This window comes from Simochromis diagramma, unplaced genomic scaffold (genome assembly GCF_900408965.1).
Source record: "Simochromis diagramma unplaced genomic scaffold, fSimDia1.1 OVJJ01000596.1, whole genome shotgun sequence".
NCBI lineage: Eukaryota > Metazoa > Chordata > Actinopteri > Cichliformes > Cichlidae > Simochromis > Simochromis diagramma.
The window spans coordinates 22,624,921-22,645,602 of record NW_024387245.1 but is presented as its reverse complement, the minus strand read 5'-3'; the positions used below and the strand labels follow the sequence as shown (position 1 = coordinate 22,645,602).

General features: G+C 38.8%; 1 protein-coding gene across 12 annotated transcripts in view; it reads left to right on the top strand.

Annotated features, from left to right (window-relative positions):
- LOC120747519 (transcription factor 4-like) overlaps positions 1 to 20,682 on the top strand; it is a 241,178-nt gene that overhangs the window by 194,769 nt on the left and 25,727 nt on the right. For all 12 annotated transcript variants that reach the window (XM_040053458.1, XM_040053457.1, XM_040053455.1 and 9 more), the window contains 6 exons: positions 2,806 to 2,954; positions 3,766 to 3,913; positions 9,409 to 9,479; positions 9,659 to 9,737; positions 14,048 to 14,127; positions 14,334 to 14,543. In XM_040053458.1, coding sequence (XP_039909392.1) covers positions 2,806 to 2,954; positions 3,766 to 3,913; positions 9,409 to 9,479; positions 9,659 to 9,737; positions 14,048 to 14,127; positions 14,334 to 14,543 — 737 coding nt within the window. The remainder of the gene's footprint in view (positions 1 to 2,805; positions 2,955 to 3,765; positions 3,914 to 9,408; positions 9,480 to 9,658; positions 9,738 to 14,047; positions 14,128 to 14,333; positions 14,544 to 20,682) is intronic.

Below are 20,682 nucleotides of genomic sequence, written 5' to 3'. Positions count from 1 at the left end.
TTATCACAGCCACCCAGAGGAGGTCTTCATAGTTTGCAGCACACATCGGTGATGTCAACATCACTGATGCTGTTTGCTAACTTACTTGCAGTTGCAAGGGTAGCTGTGCTCTTCATTTTAATTTTAGCTCATGTGTCTATCTACTCTTTGGTCACTCTGGTCTCAAACGCGGACGGAATATCAAACAACGACACTGTACATATTTCTATTAGGATTCCAGTTGCAGTGTGAGGACAAGTAATGTTATGATTTATAGAACCGAATAGTGCAATTAAAAAAAATACTCATTTTAAATTCTCTAAAAATACACTGGACAACTTAAAGGTCAAAGACTCAACTCCATAATAAATACAGGCTGGAAACTTTCATGGATTAGGTTGTAGCCACTGATATGACTTTGTGCAAACATTTCGTTTGTGACCTTTTAAATTAAAACATGAATTGTCTTGGCAAAGTCTGCGATTTTCACATGTCCAAGCAATTTAGTGTTGACACAGGTTGGATCAGCAGCTTCTGCAGGTGGTTGGTTGGTTGGTTTGGTTCACCTGGAACATTGGCTCCATTTAATCGCTTTGATTTTATGGAACACTAGCCCAACAAACAAGTGAGTCATGTAGATATACTACAGTATAATATAAGGTGCAGGTGCTTGTCATTGATTGGATAACTAACACTACTGGCTCTGTTAGAGTAGTTTTTAATGATTCAAAATTTTTAAAAAAAAACTTTTACTTGGGCTTAACACAGCACCTCAGCTCATCCTGTGTGAAACCAGCTGTTTTAACACCCCACTTCTTTTAAGACTAACTCTTTAAGCACACTTTCTTGTGAATGTCTCCGCGGTGTAAGCAAAAGTTCTGAACAGCAGGTGTGCTCACAGCCAGAGCTATGCCTAAGATGAATATATTATAGTTAGCCACTTTTATTACATCATTCAGAGCCAAGAATAGAAAAAAACTCTGAAAAAGATCATTTGGAGCAGTCTGAAGCCTGTGCTCTGGCTCCCAGGGATTACTTATACATACACTGACCTCGTTATCTGAAACTCTGGCCATGTATAATATGCGCATACACTTCTGTAGCAGAGAAAATAAATAAAAGAATAACAGGTCTACTTTAGTATCTCTTTGAAGAGACTGGTTTAAAAATACAGGCCATTATTTCTGCGTTATGCCCCTCCTTTTAGAGTGTTTGGTCCTGTTTTGATTAAACAAATTTGTCTGCTTTTCAACTATAGATGGAAAATGCTTTGACAATTCTCATTTCCCCCCCGACTCTCCTCTTTTCTCTCTGCTGGGTGTCTGTCATGTGAATACAGTACATACACTCTCAGCTAATTTCACAAGGTGGACATGGTCCCAGAAATCAGATTTGTCCTGCACACATCCGTGTTAACCGGGTTATTCTTAAATTCTTAATGTGAGGAAGGAGACCAGGTGTCCCATTTATGTGAATGTTTTCTGAAATCAGGTTAGTGCACAAAGTGGGTCAGATTGCTGAACTGCATGTAGACACTGTTGAGTGTCTGGAAGGTTTGACAGCAGAGAGAAACCTCACTGTGTTTTCACCTTGTTTTCTTACACAGGAGATTACCTTGTCAGAAACCTGCACATCACATGTACCTCCCCTAAAGTTCATTAATATATATCAATTTATTTGATCAATTGAAATTTTGTTTTACTGTAGTGGGGAAAAAATATCTAAATCATGCAATCACTTTTTCACTTTTACAGTCAAACACGTGAATAATGGCAGCAGCAGCTGATGACCTCAAAACAAGATAATAAATTGGTAAAATAGACACGTTAGTTCAGTAGCATGAAAAATGTAACTTTACTCTCCGTGAAATCAATGTCTCTGATTATAAGATCCTTTCAAATATCAGAAAGTGTGTGGTACTTCTCTCATTCCCATGTTTAGGTCTTCTAGACAAGCTGCAATTTAAAAATAAAAAGTTTTCCCATTAAAAACAAAAGAAGCTTCAAACCTAAATTGACTTACACTTGGCCAGTCTTCCCTTGAGGTTGATCCCCTTGTGCACCTCTGGGCCTCTGCGGCCCCAGTAACTGGAAGCCCTCAGTCGATTCAAACTTCCTCTGGTCCATAGTTGAACTGAAAATCCAGTTGCAATATTAAGTTTTTTTACACGGTTACTTGCACCAAAGAGAATAAGGTTAAAGGCTGTGTGGGTGGGTGGTCAGATTGTCTGTGGAGGTTGAGGCTAGAATGTCTTTCTGGTATTATTTATGATGAGCAGAAGGAAGCCAGGAACCAGGAGTAGTTGGGAGGTCACTGGCAGATAGTTGAAGCCAGTTGAGGCTAGTGGTGTGGAAAGCTGAGGGGCAAATGGATCCTAAGAATGAATAATATCAGTTGAGGGGAAACTGAGACAGCACTCAGATGGAAAGATTATAGCAAAAAATTTACTGAAATGCTCAAACTAGAGTGATATTAACTGAGTCTACGATCTGGCAGAAGATTAGTGTCTATAAATCTGGAGCTGTAGTAGCTGATTGGAGAATTAGAAGAACCAGCGCATAGGCACCTTTGAAGACACTCCTGTAATGGCATAGATAGAGAAAGTTAGTGGGAGAATGTTATTTTATGACTTTTTTTTTAGTGGTGCATTTGTAGGTCTTGCACAAAAGCCCTTAGGTACAAGGAAAAAAGCATGCAGCTTTCACAATAAAAGTATTTTTGTTTTTAAAACTGTTTAAAACTTCTGTCTTAAGGTTTTGTAAAAAGAACAAAACAAAATACATTTTTCTAACTTCCTTATCTTCCTTTCTGTATCGCCTTTATCAGATGGTCACCATAGCGGCGATCCCTGGAGCAGCAGTAGCAGCAGTATGAGCCAGCAAGGTTACCACGGCAGCATGCTAGGTGGTGGGAATTCAGCCCACGGCGCTGCTCAGAGCTCCTCCTACTGCGGGATTCACCCTCACGACAGACTGGTGAGCAGAACTGTCCGTCACACGGTGTCCGAACATGGACACAACATGGAGAATGTGCTTCTTTACTGATTTTGTTTTCTGAAGCTGCATTGCACAGTGGGGCCATCCAGCTAACAGCTAAATCCAGTAAGCAATCCTGGAATGTAGATTTTTATTCTACTACCTACATTCTGCAGGAAAATTAAATTCAACTGGTAGATTCAAATGAAATAAGACAACCTTGAAAAAGATTCATTCAAGCTTGCATGTCTTTGGTGAACACGGAAATAAAGGAAATATTGAGTCATTAGTTGGCATCTGGATGGTGGCTCTTGGACATTTATACAGAAAACTACATGGAACAAAAACTTAAAGCCACTGTAACTGAAACTATAATGACCAAAATTACAATTATGGTTACAATCCCGTTAGTCATAGATTTATAATCAACAAAATCCATTAATGAAATAAATCTATCAGTAGTGATTAATATATTAAAGACTGCTGGCTCTCTGCAGAATGAATTCAACATGCTGGTTTTTTCCAGTTATTGTTAGTTGGCTATATTGTGCTTTACTGGAAGTGCACATTTGCAGATCTGGACACATGAGAAAGATTAATAAATTCTACACATATGTGAAGCCATAAAACTGTCAAGTGTCATTAGATAGTAATTCTTTTATTTCAGTTCTAGTGCTGTAATTATCCAGAGCGCAGGCTTCATGTTTGTAACCACTTCCTTCTGTTTTTTATTTTATTCTAATGTAATCTTTCCTGTTTCGTAGCAGTTTTCATATTAAAGGTTCATTTTTTTCCATCCATCTCTTCGCAGAGCTACCCGTCTCACTCGTCTGCAGATATCAACTCCAGCCTTCCTCCCATGTCCAGCTTCCACAGAGGGGGAGGTGGTGGGGGCGGGGCAAATCACTACAGCACCGCCTCTTGCACTGCCCCTACCAACGGAACAGACAGCATCATGGGTAAGATGCCTGTGTAAAGAAATTACAAGGTCACTGTTAGCATTAAATAATACTTGAAGGCAGTCACGTCTCCTGATCACTCAGTGAACATTTCAAAATCTTTAATTTTACGAGCTTTGATCCGTAAAGACATTATCCAACACTGCTGCTTGTTGATCAACACAGCAAACACCGTTAGCTGATGGGAATAAGCATCCTTTCCCATAGTGATTGTGATATTCCAAATCTCTTGATCTAATGAATGATTCTCCGTTCATTAGATCCATGCCTGTCTTCAACCTTGCTCGCAGTGTAGGAATTAAATGAATGCCGTCCAGTTTCATCCAAAGATATTCATGGTTGTCAGAGGACGAAACCTACTGACAGTGTGCCGATTAGTCCTCTGACTTTCCTCTAGTACCACAATGAGGTTCAATATTTTTGTTTTTTCCTGTTTAGCAGAATGTTTTAGCACATTGTAGATAAATTGTGTACACTAATGAAATTTGTGCATGCACTTTGTGTTTAGTGCTATCTAGGAGCTGTTAGGTTTTTTACACATACAGTATAACTAAGAGAGTGTTCACGTTAACAGCAACATCGTAAACCTAACAGGATATAGTTCATATAAAAGTCCATAAATATTTGTTGCTTGTGGGTTTCAGAGCTGTAGACTTCAGACTTCAGATCTGACTTGGACTTGACTCTAAGACTTCCTGAGTTGACTAAAGACTTAAAAAAAAAAACAACATGACCTCAGAGACTTGAAGTTTGAAATCTGGACTGACCTAAAGAACGGGACTTTTAAATTGGGACTTTCTTAAAAACAAAAGTAAAAGCTCTGCTGTGTGTAGAAGTTAAATTGTTAATGTAACTGTTTTGGTTGCATTAAAATTATGAATCTTTTTCTTCATTGTTGTTATTTTGGAGTGATGATTTGGGGGCACTAAATGCTTTCAAACATGTACTCTGTTTTTTGCAAATTCATCCTTTAAGCCCACAACATTTTTTTTGTTTATTTGTTTATATAGAATTTAAATACTTTTATTCATATTACTAAATAATTTAAACAATTACAAAACTGTAATTATTATTGTATCACAAAAATTTGCAGCATCGGTTATGGCAAGCCCTTCATCCTTTAGCCAGGAGACACCCCCACACATCGGTACTGGTTAATTTGGGGCTTGTTTTGCGTAAAACATCACTAAATATTAATCAGTTTCTAAAGTGCGCCGAGGTCATTTTATGTGCATTAACAAACTGACTATTTCAGGTTTGGAATGCAGTTTTGTTTCTGTGTGTATGGATAAATAAATAAACTGCCTTGTACAGTGGTGGTCAGCAGGAACCCAAAAATAAATCTGGGGGTCCTCCTCGTGCTTAGGGAGGAGTCACATGTACCCATTTCAGGTTCCAATCCTCTCATTTACTTCAGATGGTTTGATGTGATGTGTTGCTGAGCTGAATTGTGGATCCATTGCTTTTCTTTTCTTTGCTCAAGCTGCTTGTGCTAAAAAGTTAAGGCAAGTTCAAATATCAAAGCAGGCGCCAGCAAATCGAATCACATTTATTTAAATCCTCCAGTGCTGCAACTAGCCAATCAAATCATGTTATGATAATATCCTGAGAGAGGGAGGTAATTGTGCATTCGGCTATCAAAATACAGGAGGAGTTGGTCATTACAGGGAGTCATCAGCCTGTTGTATAAGAAAAAAGTCTAGCACAGGCAGCTTACTTGTCTTATGCTAATTGCTAATCTAAACTCAGTTAGGCTGCCTTGTGAGTGATTGTTTATTGCTGCTGTGATGTTTGCACCAGCAAAGATGCTCCCCACATGCCCATCATCAATCACTGAAGCAGCGTGAATCTTCACCAAAGGTCCATCCACAACTACGCAATTTCATTTTAAACATATGACTGTCTCACTCACAAGTAAACCAAAATAATAGAGCACCGCTGCAGCCTTGCATTGGATAAGTGGAGGAAGATGGATGGTCTTTGTTTCACTGTTTTTCTCCCTCTGTAGTTTTTTCTACTCTTTTAGGCCCGATGCTTCCTCTTTGCACAGGTGCACACATGCCTACTGTACGGGAAAAGTCCAGATAATGTGTAACAAGTGTGTTAGCAGAGACAGAAATTATTTCTGAATAGGTTCTGCTTAGACAGAGATTTTAAAACACTTTTAAAATAAGTGTTTTAACGTGGATGCTACCTAAATGTGTTTCCAATGAACTTTGTCACATAACGAATACGATATACAAGATTCTCCATATAAGACCAAACAGTTTTGTGATATTTTAAAATTTTGTTTTTTATGCACTACATGGAAAAACACCTAGAGTTACTACTTAAGAAATGAGGTTAACAGTTCTTCCCTATTAGCGGGGTTTTGTTTATAGCCACATAATCAGTTACAACTCTCCGTGCTGTGATTAGACACAGATGATTTTAACTTTTTTGTTAGAGTCAGAAACAGAATATAGTCAAACTGAGAAGCACACTTGGACTTCATTTTGGCTTGACCTTGACATCACCGTAACACACCACTGCATGCACACAAACACACACATACACACAGCATACCATATGGACCCCTTACTTTGAGTCCCGTAGAACAAATAGAACAGCAATAAGAAACAGATTGAAAGTTTGTTTTCATGGAAAGACATCTCCAACATTCCTCATCTCACACAGACACAGTTCGAGCAGATAAGTGTAAACACAAGATGAACCTAATAAAAAGCATGCTGCTGTTATTTAAATGTAAACATATGATAAACGTGAACTCACAAACTCTTAAACACAGACGCTGGGTGTTTATAGGTGATTTTCTGCCTCAGACTGCTTTTGTACAACTAAATATGCACATTGACTTTATATAGAACATGAGCTGTGGACATGAAAGTGTCATGTCGGTTGTAATTAATACCAATAACAAGCAATGTTCCTAAGAGGAATGTCCTTAGTGACAGAATTTACCTCACCTGTATCTATCTGTAGGATCAGTGTATTATATTTCCATCAAATCAAACCTCACACCTGAACTCTGGCTTAAAAGCTGAGATTTTACAAGTGCAAGAGACACAGATCTTAAAAATGAATGATTGATTGCCTTTTAAGTCCAGTAAATAAAGGATGATCTTTGGTTTAGTTTGACCCTGGGAAACTGGAAAATTAAATATCCTATATTTTACTATATTCCATTATAAAAATTGAAAAAATATATTTTCTATGTTGCAGCATGCTATGTAACGTAGTATTACAGCGATCTGTAAAGCCAATGTTTGTCATTCGAGGTACCAGATAGAAATAGTGGACACCTGGGTAGTCACTATCTGTGAATAAAACTTACAGGGCTCTAGAAGACACTTAATACCAGCATTATGTCAATAGATGTGCTATTTGTTGGAAACAAAAAACTTTGTGCACGTACTATTCACGTTTGTTACACTGCTTATTTTAACAGTCAGGGCAAATATTTAATCTGAGCAGCCGCTGGTTATCAATCCACTTTAATCGAATTAGCCACTAAATGTTTAAAACCTGCCTGTATGAAACACAGAGAGTATGTAAACTTACTTACTCAAATTAAAGTCTGTGAAACCTTTTGTTTAATCACAATTAAGAAAAAGTCATTACGATTTTCTTAGTGTTTATTGACCTAAGGTGTGAGAGTTTGCTAGTTTATACAATGCATTAAAACTTGCTGCACTGCAAGTGTAATAAAGTTATAGCTATCCATTCTCTTCCATGTATCCAATTTTGCTGGTAAACATAACAAATGTAAAAGATAAAGGGAGCAGTTAAGTCAGAGAAAGAAAAGAAAAAACTGAATTTGTTGGTGTAGCTGTAAATACTCACCCTAAGCTGTTAGCTTTCTTCAGGCTATGCTAGCTATCCATTTAACAGTCCTTGCACTGCTGCTAGCATAGTATAGTAAACAGCGTAGCATAGTAAACACATAAAATCATGCAACTGAATAGAGTAGATCAGCCCCATACATCCGCCCTCTGTTGAGTCCATGTAGTACCTATCATATTGGCAGATACCTTAAGTATTATGCACTGTAAACAATTAGCATGAACAATTTTAGCTGATTTACAGCAAAGAACTGGAGATACAAAAACAAAAGTAAAAAAATTTACTATTAGATTGGTTTATAAAATAAATTAGTATTTTTTTTCTCTGTTTTTGAAGAGGTGACACACAAAAAACAAAAGTAAAAAACTAAATAGTGATTTACTAATAATTTCGTTTATAAAATTAATTCATTTTTTGTTCTCTTTCTTTGAAGAGGTGACGGACAAAAAAAACCCCCAAAACCTAAAAAAAAAAAAAAAAAAAGTTTTATCCTCTCTATGCTCTCCTGCTTTGTGGCTATAAGCTCTCGTTTATGAAAAAGATTTTCTCCTGCATATGTTTTGAATTATGCATCAAGTGAGGATCTGTGTGTGTGTGTGTGTGTGTGTGTGTGTGTGTGTGTGTGTGTGTGTGTGTGTGTGTGTGTGTGTGTGTGTGTGTGTTAAACAGTAATCCCTTGGATGGTTTACTAGGCCAGTGGTGTGGCATGAGTGAGACATGAGGCTTTAACCCCAAAACATATGCTGCTTCCCCGTCTCTCGTTCTGTCTACCTGTCTCTCTCTCTTTTCTTTCTAGCAGCTTAAAGAAGTCCACTGCTGCCAATCTCTGTAATGGATTCATTTGCCGTGAAAGGATGTGTTTTTGCTGCGCGCACGCCTGTTTGTGTGTCTTTGTGTGTGTGTCTAACTTGTGTGTGCGAGCGTAAACTTTCCATCTGGGATCTGCTATCAGGAGAGATGTGCTGTGAGCATGTCAGTCTTATGCCTCAGTATATGTGTGTGTGTGTGCCTGCGTGTGTTTGTGTGGGTGCTCATCTGGTCTTGTGAGGTCACTTCCTTCCTCTCTGGCCTCAGTGCTCTTCAAGTGTGTGAAACAGATTTAGTTGCATTTAAAGTCCAGCATTTCCCCACAAACTCATGGCGTCACACTTTTAAAATGTGAATGCATGGTAGTATTGAATGTTTGCTACTATTAAAGTCTGCTTTTGATTCTCTTCATTTAAAAAAGGATCCATTCATTCCTTCATTTATTGCAGCAAATGCATTTCAGCAGTGGCTCAGCAGTTGCCTTGAACTGCCTGGACGGTGCTAACCTTTGATGTAAGAGCGCTAAGGAGGAAGTCAATGTATTAACGACCCAAAAACATGGAAAGGATTCCTTGAAAAAAGATAGAATATTATTAATGAAAGTGTGGGACTTGCATTTCTTGGAGGTTTACAAAATGCGATTTTTGAGGTGTAATTTCCAGTTCTAATGAACATGTTTTTAAGGTTTACGTGTGGAACGGATGGGCTGAATAATTAAATATGTAGTTAACAACATCCTTATTTACAAGAATACATCCCTCTTTTCCCCTGTGTGTGTGTGTGTGTGTGTGTGTGTGTGTGTGTGTGTGTGTGTGTGTGTGTGTGTGTGTGTGTGTGTGTCACAGCTAACCGAGCACAGAGCGCAGCAGCCAGCAGCTCTCAGACAGGAGATGCCTTAGGGAAAGCACTCGCATCGGTAAGTACAGCACACACGCGCACACACACACACTTTCATGCACACACATTTTATAATGCTTTTCCTCCCAGTTCTGTTCAAGTGTTTTCAAGCCATTCTAGATGTGTAATACTACTTTAACTCTATCCTGTATTCTTGCAACTCTCATTGTTGTACTGGATTTTTTAAAATTTTTACAGATCTATTCTCCTGATCACACGAACAACAGCTTCTCTTCCAATCCCTCCACCCCAGTGGGATCCCCACCCTCCCTCACAGGTAAATACACATGATGCTTAAGGTCCAATCACTGCACAGCAGCTACTATATAACCACAAATCTGCACAGACTGACACTCACAGAAGAAAAAAGCAGAGCTGACTAAAGACTTGGACTCGAGTAAGACCTGAATAAATCTAAAGGATGCGAGACTTGACTCAGACGTGTTTAAAGTGCCTGGACTTTTTCAAGACTTGAGACTTTTGACTTGAACTCGTCCCACGTGACTTTTGACTTGCCTCTTTGGTAACTTGATTTGAGCTTGGCTAACTCAACCCTCTAGACCCTTTCAGTTTGCCTGAAAGAGGCATGTGATCTTGTAAGAAAGATTTCTTATTAAATTGCAGTAAAATCCTCTAATCGCATACATTCTCATCTGTGAAGCCTTAATTCGTTTTTTTTAATGTCATAAACTAGAACAACAAAACAGCAAAAAGTGAATTACACATTTTTGTACTTATGTGAGCATTATTCAATAATCTAAAACTAACAATAGAAACACTTTTCTTTCAGCCACTTTCTTTTTAGCTTTTTCTGCAGTGAAATTTCAAAGAAAAAACATATTTTCTCTGTACACAGTTTGAAAGCGACTTTGATTTTTCTATCAATATTAACATTATTTGCATTCTTTTAAAATAAACCAGCTCATTAAATTTGATATAGTGAGACTTTGGAAATAGTGGTATAAATAGTGACACTTTTTTGTGATAAAACTATTGAATTTATTGTTTTTTTAAAAGTGGAACCCCACACTTCCACATAGTGACAAATGTAAGGACGTTTTCACAACACCTACAAATACTGCTCGTTAAACTCTTTAAATAATACTAATTTTAAAGATTTCAAACTATTTTTTCATTTGCATTTCCATTTTTTTCCCAGTATAAGATGAATATGTATCAACTACAGACATAACACATTTTAATAAATTATCAACATTACATGTATTAATATGATTCTGTGACTCTGTGAGTTTAACCGTTATTTAATGAACCCCTTGACTTTACCTAGTGTAAAAAATACAGATTCTCTAAAAAGGTTTGCACTGGCTGAAGGTTACCTCTGACTTGAAGTTTGAAAGCACTTCAGAATTAAGTTAACAGCACTGGGTTGTTTCGACTGGTCTGAAACCTTAAATCTTTAATACAGCTCTGGGGATGAGGAGAGTATTAAGTTATCCAAAATATATTTAAAACACTAACTGAAACTATATATTTAATTGAATAAACTAGGGATTTCTTTCCTTATCAAAAGTGCAATTTCTTGTCATAAGACAAAGCCAAAATAAGGCATTAATAATTGCTGTCTCCTCTTTGCACCCCTCCTCGCTCTCCTATTTCCACCAATTACTCCTTCTCTCTGTGAATGCTGTAAACTCTAGCTGCTCCTTAAAGTGAAAAATGACTTTTCCTAATAATAGTTGTGTCGAATTTGTCTCTAATTGTCGCTGCTACACACACCGTTTGATAGTTCGCCGCCGCGCCTTGTGACTGATAGCTTTAATTACGAGCACCACTTCGACAAATCGTTCACAAACCTACCGGCTCTGCAAACACAGTCCCCCTCCCCTCTTCCTCCTCCTCCTCCTCCTCCTTCTCTTCGTCATTGTAGCTGTCTAGGATATTGCCTGCTAAACCATAATTGGTGTTTATCATTGTGTCAGAGTTACTCCACTTTTTACAAATTAGAAATGAAGCCTATTAGAGCAAACTACATGCAAATTGATATCCAAGGCTAATTTTGCAAGGGTGTTTTACAGCATTGGACTCGGAATAATTTACCCTGCCGTTTAATACATATATTTGTATTTGCACATGAATGTACCCAGGTGATTATTCATTAATTAGCATATGGAAATGAGCATGTAATATGAATAAAGGAGAGGGGAGAGAAACGACTGCGAGACAAAGTGGGAAGACAATGAAAAAGAGAAACGTGCTAATGAGATGAGATCAGAGTTACAAGGAAGAGATCGGCGGTGAGGGCAGATAGGGGAATGGAAGGGGTTCAAGGAGAGAGAAGGGGGAATAAAAGAAGAGAGCCGAAACAAACACAGGAGGAGGAGGAGAGGTATAAAAAGGGAGGAGGAAAGAAGGGATCTTTAACCACCTGGGCAGGTTCCAACATGGGCAGGTTCAACCATTATAGATCAGCATAGATGGTAAAATTATGAATTTGAATGAACATTAAAAGAATTACTTTTAGCAGTTGTTATGTTGTTAGCGGTTCAGTCCCTCCATGTTCACACATGACTTCAAGATAGATTTGTGCCTGGTGGCCAAACCGTGTTACTAAAACTTCTGTTCATTGCTAGCCATCATTTTGTAATCCAGTTTCTTGTTGAAGCAAACAGGGTCTTGGGAGCAGAATTTTCTTAAATCGAGAAATCTACTGTAGCTTAATGTCTATTTTTAGATTGACTTTTATTTAAATGTATTTGGCCACAGTATAAAGTACTTTCCAGAAGTCAAATGGTATGCATACATCTCTTCCCTAACCTTTCTGAGTATAATTCTGTACTCTCAGAAATAGCTTTATATTTCTGCCACCAAAGCACTGCCTAGGTCTGATTATTGGACCAAGGTATTTATATTCCCCTTTCTGAGAGACAAGAAGATACTAGACTGTTTCTTTCAAATTAATTTGGACAAGTTTTATTCTGCTTGTGTCTTTGGGAGCCGAAGTTAGCAATGTAAGAACTTTTACGCATTAACCTTCCTGAGGTTTTTCTTATGCCAATATGACCATAGGTGCAGATGTGAGATAGCTAAAGCATTGAGTGGTCAGTAAGACAAGAAATGTGACATTCAAGTGTCACCTTATTTCAAAGTGTGTAGTGATATTAATAAAAATATGAATTTGCTGGGCATACCTGTATTCAGTGTTGCTATCAGGTTTTATACCACTGTTTTACAGTACAAAACACAAATAAGTAGCCCCAGCATGGGTGCAACAGCAGCACCTTCCAAAAAGCCTCTTAAGGTACAATAACAAGCTGTTTTTAGCTTCTCCATGTTTGTTCTGGCGGAGTATTACCGTTCCCAATACAACCCTGAAAGGGGATTTGTGACTTTGTATGGAATTGAACCAGCAACCTTTTGGTTGCTTGCTAACTGTATTGACCACTCAATTGTTTCAGGAATAATTATAGCCCATATGACAAGATTATTCATTGCTTGGTTAGACTTGGGTACCACCAAAACCTGGTCAGATTTAGGAAAAGATCCAAATCTGACCAAAAAAAGCTTTTATAAGCTTTAACAGACTTCCCAAATTTAGAAACTACTGCTCTCAAGACCCTGTTTCCTTTACAGGAAGCTGGATTACATACATATTGTTAAAATTTGCGATATAACGGTTGTATTGATGCATAGCAGCTACAGCATGTAAAAATGCTCTCATGGACGTGTTCAGTGTCAGGCTAAAAAGGGTTAAAGCACCTAACCAAGCTGACCTCTGAAAGTTGTGACTAAATGCAACTAAATGATGGTGAAGGTGGTTCTCATGGTCATTTTACACATTTCTGTGAGACCAGTTTCTTCTAGCACTCGGACGTTCCAAACTGGCTAACATGCTCACCGGCCACAGCCCATTCTTGTCTCTTCTGTCATCTGTTGAAAGAACTACACATACTGGCCTGTCGTCTCTCAGAAACTCATATTAATGTAAATTTGCACAAGTCGCTGTGTCTCCTCTGCCTACCAGCTAATGAGACCTTTCGATTCAGATGTGGCCCTTCAGAGTGAAAACCAGCACAAAAGCAGAGACGAGCAGGAACACAAAGCTTGTTTATTCTGCAGAGGGCCCATGCTAATCAACCACTTGTACCTTTTCAAAGACAAAAGCCTGATATTAGCATTTTTGCTATGAGATATGAGTTGGTTTGTTTTTGTCTCCTCTTCCTCGTCTCTGTGCCTATTATGTCTGAGCACCACGAGTGGATACGATTAAAGGGTCTCCTCGTGTGTAAAGACGTTTTGTCTGGCATTTTGTGCTGCACGTCGAGTGGCTTCTGTCTTTGACATATAAAAGCAGAGGTTTTGGCTCTATTCCACACGGACATCCAGCCATTTTCTGCAGGGTCACGGAGGGTCGGTGTGTATCCAGCGTGCACTGGGCCTATCAAAGAACACATACAAATGAAGACATGTCAGCTTGCACTATAAAAAAGCAGAAAAAAAGTTGAATTCCCATCCCGATCACCTACTCATATCCGCCTCTGGTCTGAATTCTCTCAAGTTGCCCTTGCTTTTAATCTGCCTCAGACCTCTCCATCTCAACATGATGTGTCCTTGTCTCCTCTCTCCTAGCTGCCAGTTCAGCCGTCTGGTCGAGGAATGGCGGGCAGGGAGCATCATCGCCAAACTACGAGGCTCCACTGCACTCTCTGGTGAGCACATACATACACTAAAACACCTGTGATCATCGGTCAGTTCACCCCAAACCGTATTTTTCCACTTTCTCTAATTACCCATCACAGGTGGTAGAAAGCAGTTTTGTTTCTCAAGGTTTTGAGATGTCCTGCACAAAAAAAAAAAACAGTTTAAAGGGACATTTAGCAGGTTTCTTATCTCTTTTTGTCCTTTCACTCTGCAGCAAAGTCGCATCGAGGACCGCCTGGAGCGTTTGGACGATGCCATTCACGTACTGCGGAGCCACGCGGTGGGACCGTCAACGGGTATGGCCAGTGGTCACGGAGACATGCACGGCCTCATCGGGGCCGCACACACGCACAACGGCGCCATGGGTGCTCTGGGCAGCGGATATGGAACGGGGCTGCTATCGGCTAACAGACACTCCCTCATGGTAGGACCTGAGTTACTCTGTCTATGCTGTGGTGATGTCATGGTTAGTAGAACCAGGCACAGTGTGAAGTCAAGTCTTGTAGGAGTTAAAAAGAAAGCATTGCTTAAATGTTCTGGAGCTTCACCAAAGACTTTAGCCTACAAGTAAAAGAGAATATCTTACAAACGGACAGAAATTCTGTTACTTCAACACAGATAATCAGAGGCATGTGATTCTTTAAAAAACAGGCTTACAAGATATTTAATGAAACTTGATTCATGCTCCCAGGACTCTAAAAATAAAACTTAAAAACAGCCTTTCCTTTTGTGCTGTTAATTAAACCAGATTTGTATATTTAAAAGTCACTTAGAAAATGTGAAACTTCACACAACTGAAAAAATGTGAGGAAGAAGATGAGAGCAAACATGAATGGAGAGGAGGTTTAAACTGAAAATATGAAGTGAGACAGCAGTAATGTTTTCCATATTTAAGACTTTGGGGCCCTTTTTTCAACTTGAAACAATAAACATAAAGAACAAAACAGCTGTGTGACATAAGGAGATGTAGGAGGGCGAGAGAAAGCCCATTATAAAATACAGTACACAGTATAAACAATTCCAGATGCTTGAACATCTTCAGCCAAACCTGCGTTGTTTACGTCTTAAAGCTCGGGCAGTATCTGAAATGAGCTATTTTCTGTGTGTTAGTTCAAAGTTCTTGTCACTTGTAGTCACATTAAAGGTGCTTTTTGTAATCACCCTCTGCAGAATTTAACAAAAACCTTCACCACCAGGGGGCAATGTTTTAACACGATTTTGCACGTGGACTGCCTGTTAACTTTTACTACCACCATATCTTCAACAGGCTTTGTCGGCTTCATCTATATTTGTATTTACAATAAATATGCGCTCTCAGTGACATACATGTGTAAATAAGGGCTTCAGTGACTCACTGCGCATCCTGCGGTACAAATTGGTATTACAAAAAATTACAGCATGGGGTTAGGGTTTTTCAACTTATGTTGAGTCCACTTCGACACCATATGGAATATCTTAATTTACAAGAATACCTTTAAAGTCAAATTATGTGCATTTCCAGCTCCACATTGTTATATTTAGACTTTGCGTAATTCAAAAAACCCCAAAAAACCTTACTTACCTTGTGATGGCCGTTTATGTTGTTTTAAGTGTTTATGACACAAACTGTTTTAGCTCCTGTCCCTGTAAGGCCCCCTTCTTATAAGCTCCCTTTATTCCTATTGGCTGCCCCTCGGCTGGCTTCCGCAAACAGATTTCCGCGTTTTTGAGGACCACCTCGTCCTCTTCTCCTTAAGGAGATTCCACAAAACAAATTCTAAACGTAATAGAAAACATAATTTCTCTTTTTTGAAACCGCCACAGTTGTATTTATGTATTATGTTAGAAACAAGATATTTGAAGACATCATGTTTTAGTTTTCAAAGTTTGCAAATACTCCTCATTTGCAGGCCTGTTTTTTTGGCAGTGTTTTTGATCCAACAATGTTTTGTTGTGGCTGTAATGAGCACAGCAGGCTGTAGGGGATGCCAGCAGCACTTTGCTGTGTTCCCACTACAGTAGTTCAGGAGCTTTGTCCCTCTGTCTCTGTTCTTTGTTAAAGTATTTACTTTGAAGTGTTGTTTTCTAAATGGAGAGCACCTGTGGTTGAAGGGCGTGTTGTGTGCGTTGGTGTGTGTGCTGGCCGGCTCCCCTAGAGATCATCTTCTTCTCACGCATGTCTGTCCAGCTGTCTCTCTATACTGCAGCTCAGAGTTTCATAGGTGTCGTCCAGTTTTGTCGGTCTTCCTGCGTACAGTCCAGTGGCGGCTGGCCCATAGGGGGCGCTCGGGCTCCGCCCCCCCAAATGTGGAGGAGTAAAAATATATATTTTTAAAAAATTCATCAATGATAGTTTTACTATGTGTGTGCCCATATACAGCCAGGCGTATTTTAACATTTTCACCAGCTGACTCATTAAAGTTCAACCAACAAACGGTGTTTTTCTTCTTCTGGGGCGCTCGTCAAAGCGCCCTTGATATGCAGCGAAATAGCCTATCATTAAATGGTTGCCAGGGGAAAATAATAAATATTTGACCTATCAGCGTCGCTGAATTAAATGGTTTGGGGGCGCTTAAAATTGCGCCCCTGCAGAAAACGCGCGAAGATTTGCTGTTCTAGAATTTTACCTCAGTCAGTAGCCTAAGTGAGCTATAAGGTCAGAGAGAGACGATGGCAGCGGTATTGTTAACGGTTGAGGCACAGCCTCCCCCAAATTCGGTTAGATCGCTTCTAACCTACCCTTTTGCCAGAAGGACAATGGCAGAAAAACTGCAAGTTAAAGAGTTGGGACCTGACAAGCCCGAAATTCAACTAACCCAGGCAACGAAGGAGAAGTCAAAAGCATACAACAGACTTTTTGTCGGAGTTGGTTCCAGCGCAAGTCGTGGCTGACAGGCTGTGCATATTGATTTATATGATGCAGCCGGCTTTATATTGTTGCTTGATTACACCACACAACATTGGATTGATGTAGCCTAAGTAATGAGTAAGTGGACACATTCATTTTTGCTTAAAGGCTACTGGATGCTAATTTCTTTCGCTTTCTACCTGTAACTTATGTAGCTAGAGGAAAGCTTTCTGTTGTGTGTTGCCATCTAGTGGGCATGAGGTATCACTGTATGAGTTAATCACCTAGCAACAAATTAAAATTGTGTTGTTTGATGTACTCATTAAATGGGTCATTTTAGTCGATATCATAAAAATTGCCCCCCCTGAGATTTTTTTCAGGAGCCGCCACTGGTACAGTCGTATTTTTATTTGTCCTTCCTGCTTCTTTAGTCTCACCATGCGTTTTATTAGGAACACGTGGGCAGCCTGTTTTAACCCAACACAACAACCTCTGTTTTTATGAAGCTTAAACAGAAAGTTTTGATTCTACTTGGTGACATTACAGCAGTTGTTGGTGTACAAAGTGTTTCAAACATTTCATCCATCACATGAGGAGGGCTAGCCCCAGTGCAGCGCTGTTGAACTAGATTACACACGCAAATGCTTCTAATAAACCTCTAAGTGTTTAATAATGAGTCAAATTAGGATGTGTCATTTTTAAGCTGTGCAGAGAAGTCTTAGCTGCTGATCTACTGGGGACGTTTCCCTCTTTTAGCTTGTGCTTTGAAGGCATGTTGGTTGGGACCAAAGCTGGGCACAAGCGAAGAAAGTCACCATTTCACTGCCATTAGCATCGTGAAGAGAAAAGGGCGAGGCATCCTTCGTGTGTCCATCCATCCACAAATCATTAGAAACGCTACTCCTTCCTACAGTATTAGTCAGATTTTAATGAAACGTGCATACAATGATTGCCTAAAGGGACCTCACACAAACTTTGCTCAACGTAATGGTCACATTTGTCATTAGTCAGTAAATTTTTAATACCCATTATTTTGTGTGATGCCAACAATGGCAAAAATAATGTGTCAATTTCTACCTGTACAGTAATAAATTACTGTACCCTGTGAATTGTGGGTTATTAGCTTGATGTTCAGGTTTAGAAACTAGTTTTGGGGATAGTATTTGTAGAGAAACTGACAGGTAGGTTTTAGTGTTATGCAGCTACTTTCATCAAATAGTTTTTACCAAAATAAAACCAAATAGATCAGTTTGGTATTCTGATTTCAAAAGACATTTAAATTGTACGCTAAAGGAAGTCAATAAGAGGATGATATAATAATGGTAAATCCTGCAAATTAATAGGAAGCTTAATGACGTCTCTGTTCATATATTTAAGGAGAAAAAAACTACTCACAGACTTTGGCTGATATTCAGATTTTAAGTTCTAAAAACATTTTAAAAGTTTCTGTTAGACTTGAGAGACATGAAAAAATGCGTTTGACGTGACATAATTTTAAGTTTGCTGTTAAATTTGCTGGCTTAAAATGAAGGGAAATACTTGCAAACTACTTTTCCGCTTCATCTGGAGATCATTCTAAGCACTTCTTTGCTCTTTGGACGTCCCCAGATACAAACTTGGCATTATGCTTCATGAAGTGATTTGGAATTTCAGCCCCGGAAAACATTTGGCGTTTACTTCTTGTTAAGGTTAATATTTTTCTAAACTACTTTTGGGATTAATAGCAAAACTAATCCAAATACATTTTGGATTTGTTTTTATATGTAAGCAGCCGGTGGAAAAAGAGAATGAAAATGAAGTGACGGATGAGTGCTGAAAAACAGTGTTTACTTTCGGGCTCTTTAAAGCACACACGCACACAGAAGCTCATAAATGACTCCCTGTGTTGTCATTAGGACCCATGTGTGTGTGTTTATTCAGGCTTTGGATTATTGGCTGATAGAAAAATAGACTCATTAATGTAAGACTGAAAACACAGCAGCTCTGTAACTGCACACATCACACCCCCTCTGACTGGGTCACATCACTTCACGGGGTCTCCCAAACTGTTTCTTTTCATTTTAAACCAGTCCTTATTGGACATTTCTGCAGAAGCGAAGGAAAATAAATTGAGACCTTTTTATAAGATGTTAACTGGCTTAAAGTTCTCTTGCAGCTACCTGTGTGATGAATGCGATCTTCAACATCGATATAAGTGTGAAGTATTTTGAAAAATATTGTGTTGAAAGTCTTCACTTGTGTGAACAAATGTAAACTTTCAGCCCATTTTTTATTCCCATGGTGTCAATTTCTTGCATTTTGTCAAAGCTGCTGGTGTCTTACAGAGATGCACAGTGTGTTTTGGCATCTTTACCATAACAGGTCTCTCACTCCAAAACTGTCACATATGGACGCTTGTAACCTGTTGACATCACATTTCAATGTACTAGATAATTTTTTAATGGTGCTAATGTTTCCAGAGGCAAATATAAATCCAAGCCTCAAGTTTACCAAGTTGTTTTTAGTGACCAAAGCTAACAGGTGAGTGAAAGCAGAAGTAAAAAGTGAGCGAAATGTAGCACAAAAAATGAAGTCAACAAATACTGCAGTTCCTCCAGCTGTCACTTTAGACTGTCTTCAAAAGTGAGCCAATCTCCACAGACTCAAGCATTAAAATGCCCAAATTTACAGTGTGGTACAAAAATCAGTCTTATCCTCTTTGGGTAGTTTCTCAGTTCTAGTCTTTTACTTTAGCACTAATTAACTGTGTCTCTTCTTTGCAGCCATATTGTTTATGAATGCAGCTTGCTAATCAAACTTGCTAGTGTTGCTAGCTTTTAACTTAGTACTCCAACTTTCATCCATCTAAGATAGCTTCTGACTTCACAGCATAGTGTTGAAGCTTCAAACTCCAGTTCCCCAGCTGATAAACCCTTTAAACTCCACATGTGGACTTGTTAGCTTCTGAAAACTGTCTCTTAAAATAAGACATCGCTGCATCAGATGCAAAGGACACCTTTTGCACGTCTCTGAAGCCACAGCAGCAAAATGCTGATTTAATCAATGCTGGATTTATTTTTAGCAAATAGAAGCATGGCTGACAAAGACTGTGACCTAGGATGCGAGTATTGTGGTCTGTGTAATAAAACCAGGCTCTCCTGTAAACATCTTAGCTTGCCATTGAATATAGTTAAGGGATATTGTCATAGGTTTGGACAAATAAACTCCATGTACTCATAATTTAATTTAATGAACGTTCTGGAAAATTAGCCACAAAGGCATTGTGGAAATTTATTGGTGTGTGTACAGCATAAACAGGAAGTTTGAAAGGAAGTGACTCCATAGAAATGCAGGGAAAAAAAGAAACAAGTGAGAGAGGAAGGGGTGATGTCATCTCCAAAATGACTCCATTGTCTTTGCACTGAGACTGACTACTTTTTATATATGCATGCATGCACTATCGCTCCTTTCCTACCTTTCTTCCTTCCCCTTCCCACCCTTTTCCTCAATTTTTTTCTTCCCTTTCCTGTCTTTCTTTTCCTAGTCCCCCTCCTCTTCTCTTTTCACTCTTTGTTTCTCATTTGTTTTTGTTTTTTTCCATTTACTCCCCTACACATGTGACTACTCTGTTTTGTGTCTGTTTTTAATAATTTCTTTCCCAAACACACACACACCTTTGTCTCATTTTACTTTGTATTATTACATATTTTTTTTCTGTCCTTTTTGTTTTGATGTTGCTGTCTAGATGTACTTACTT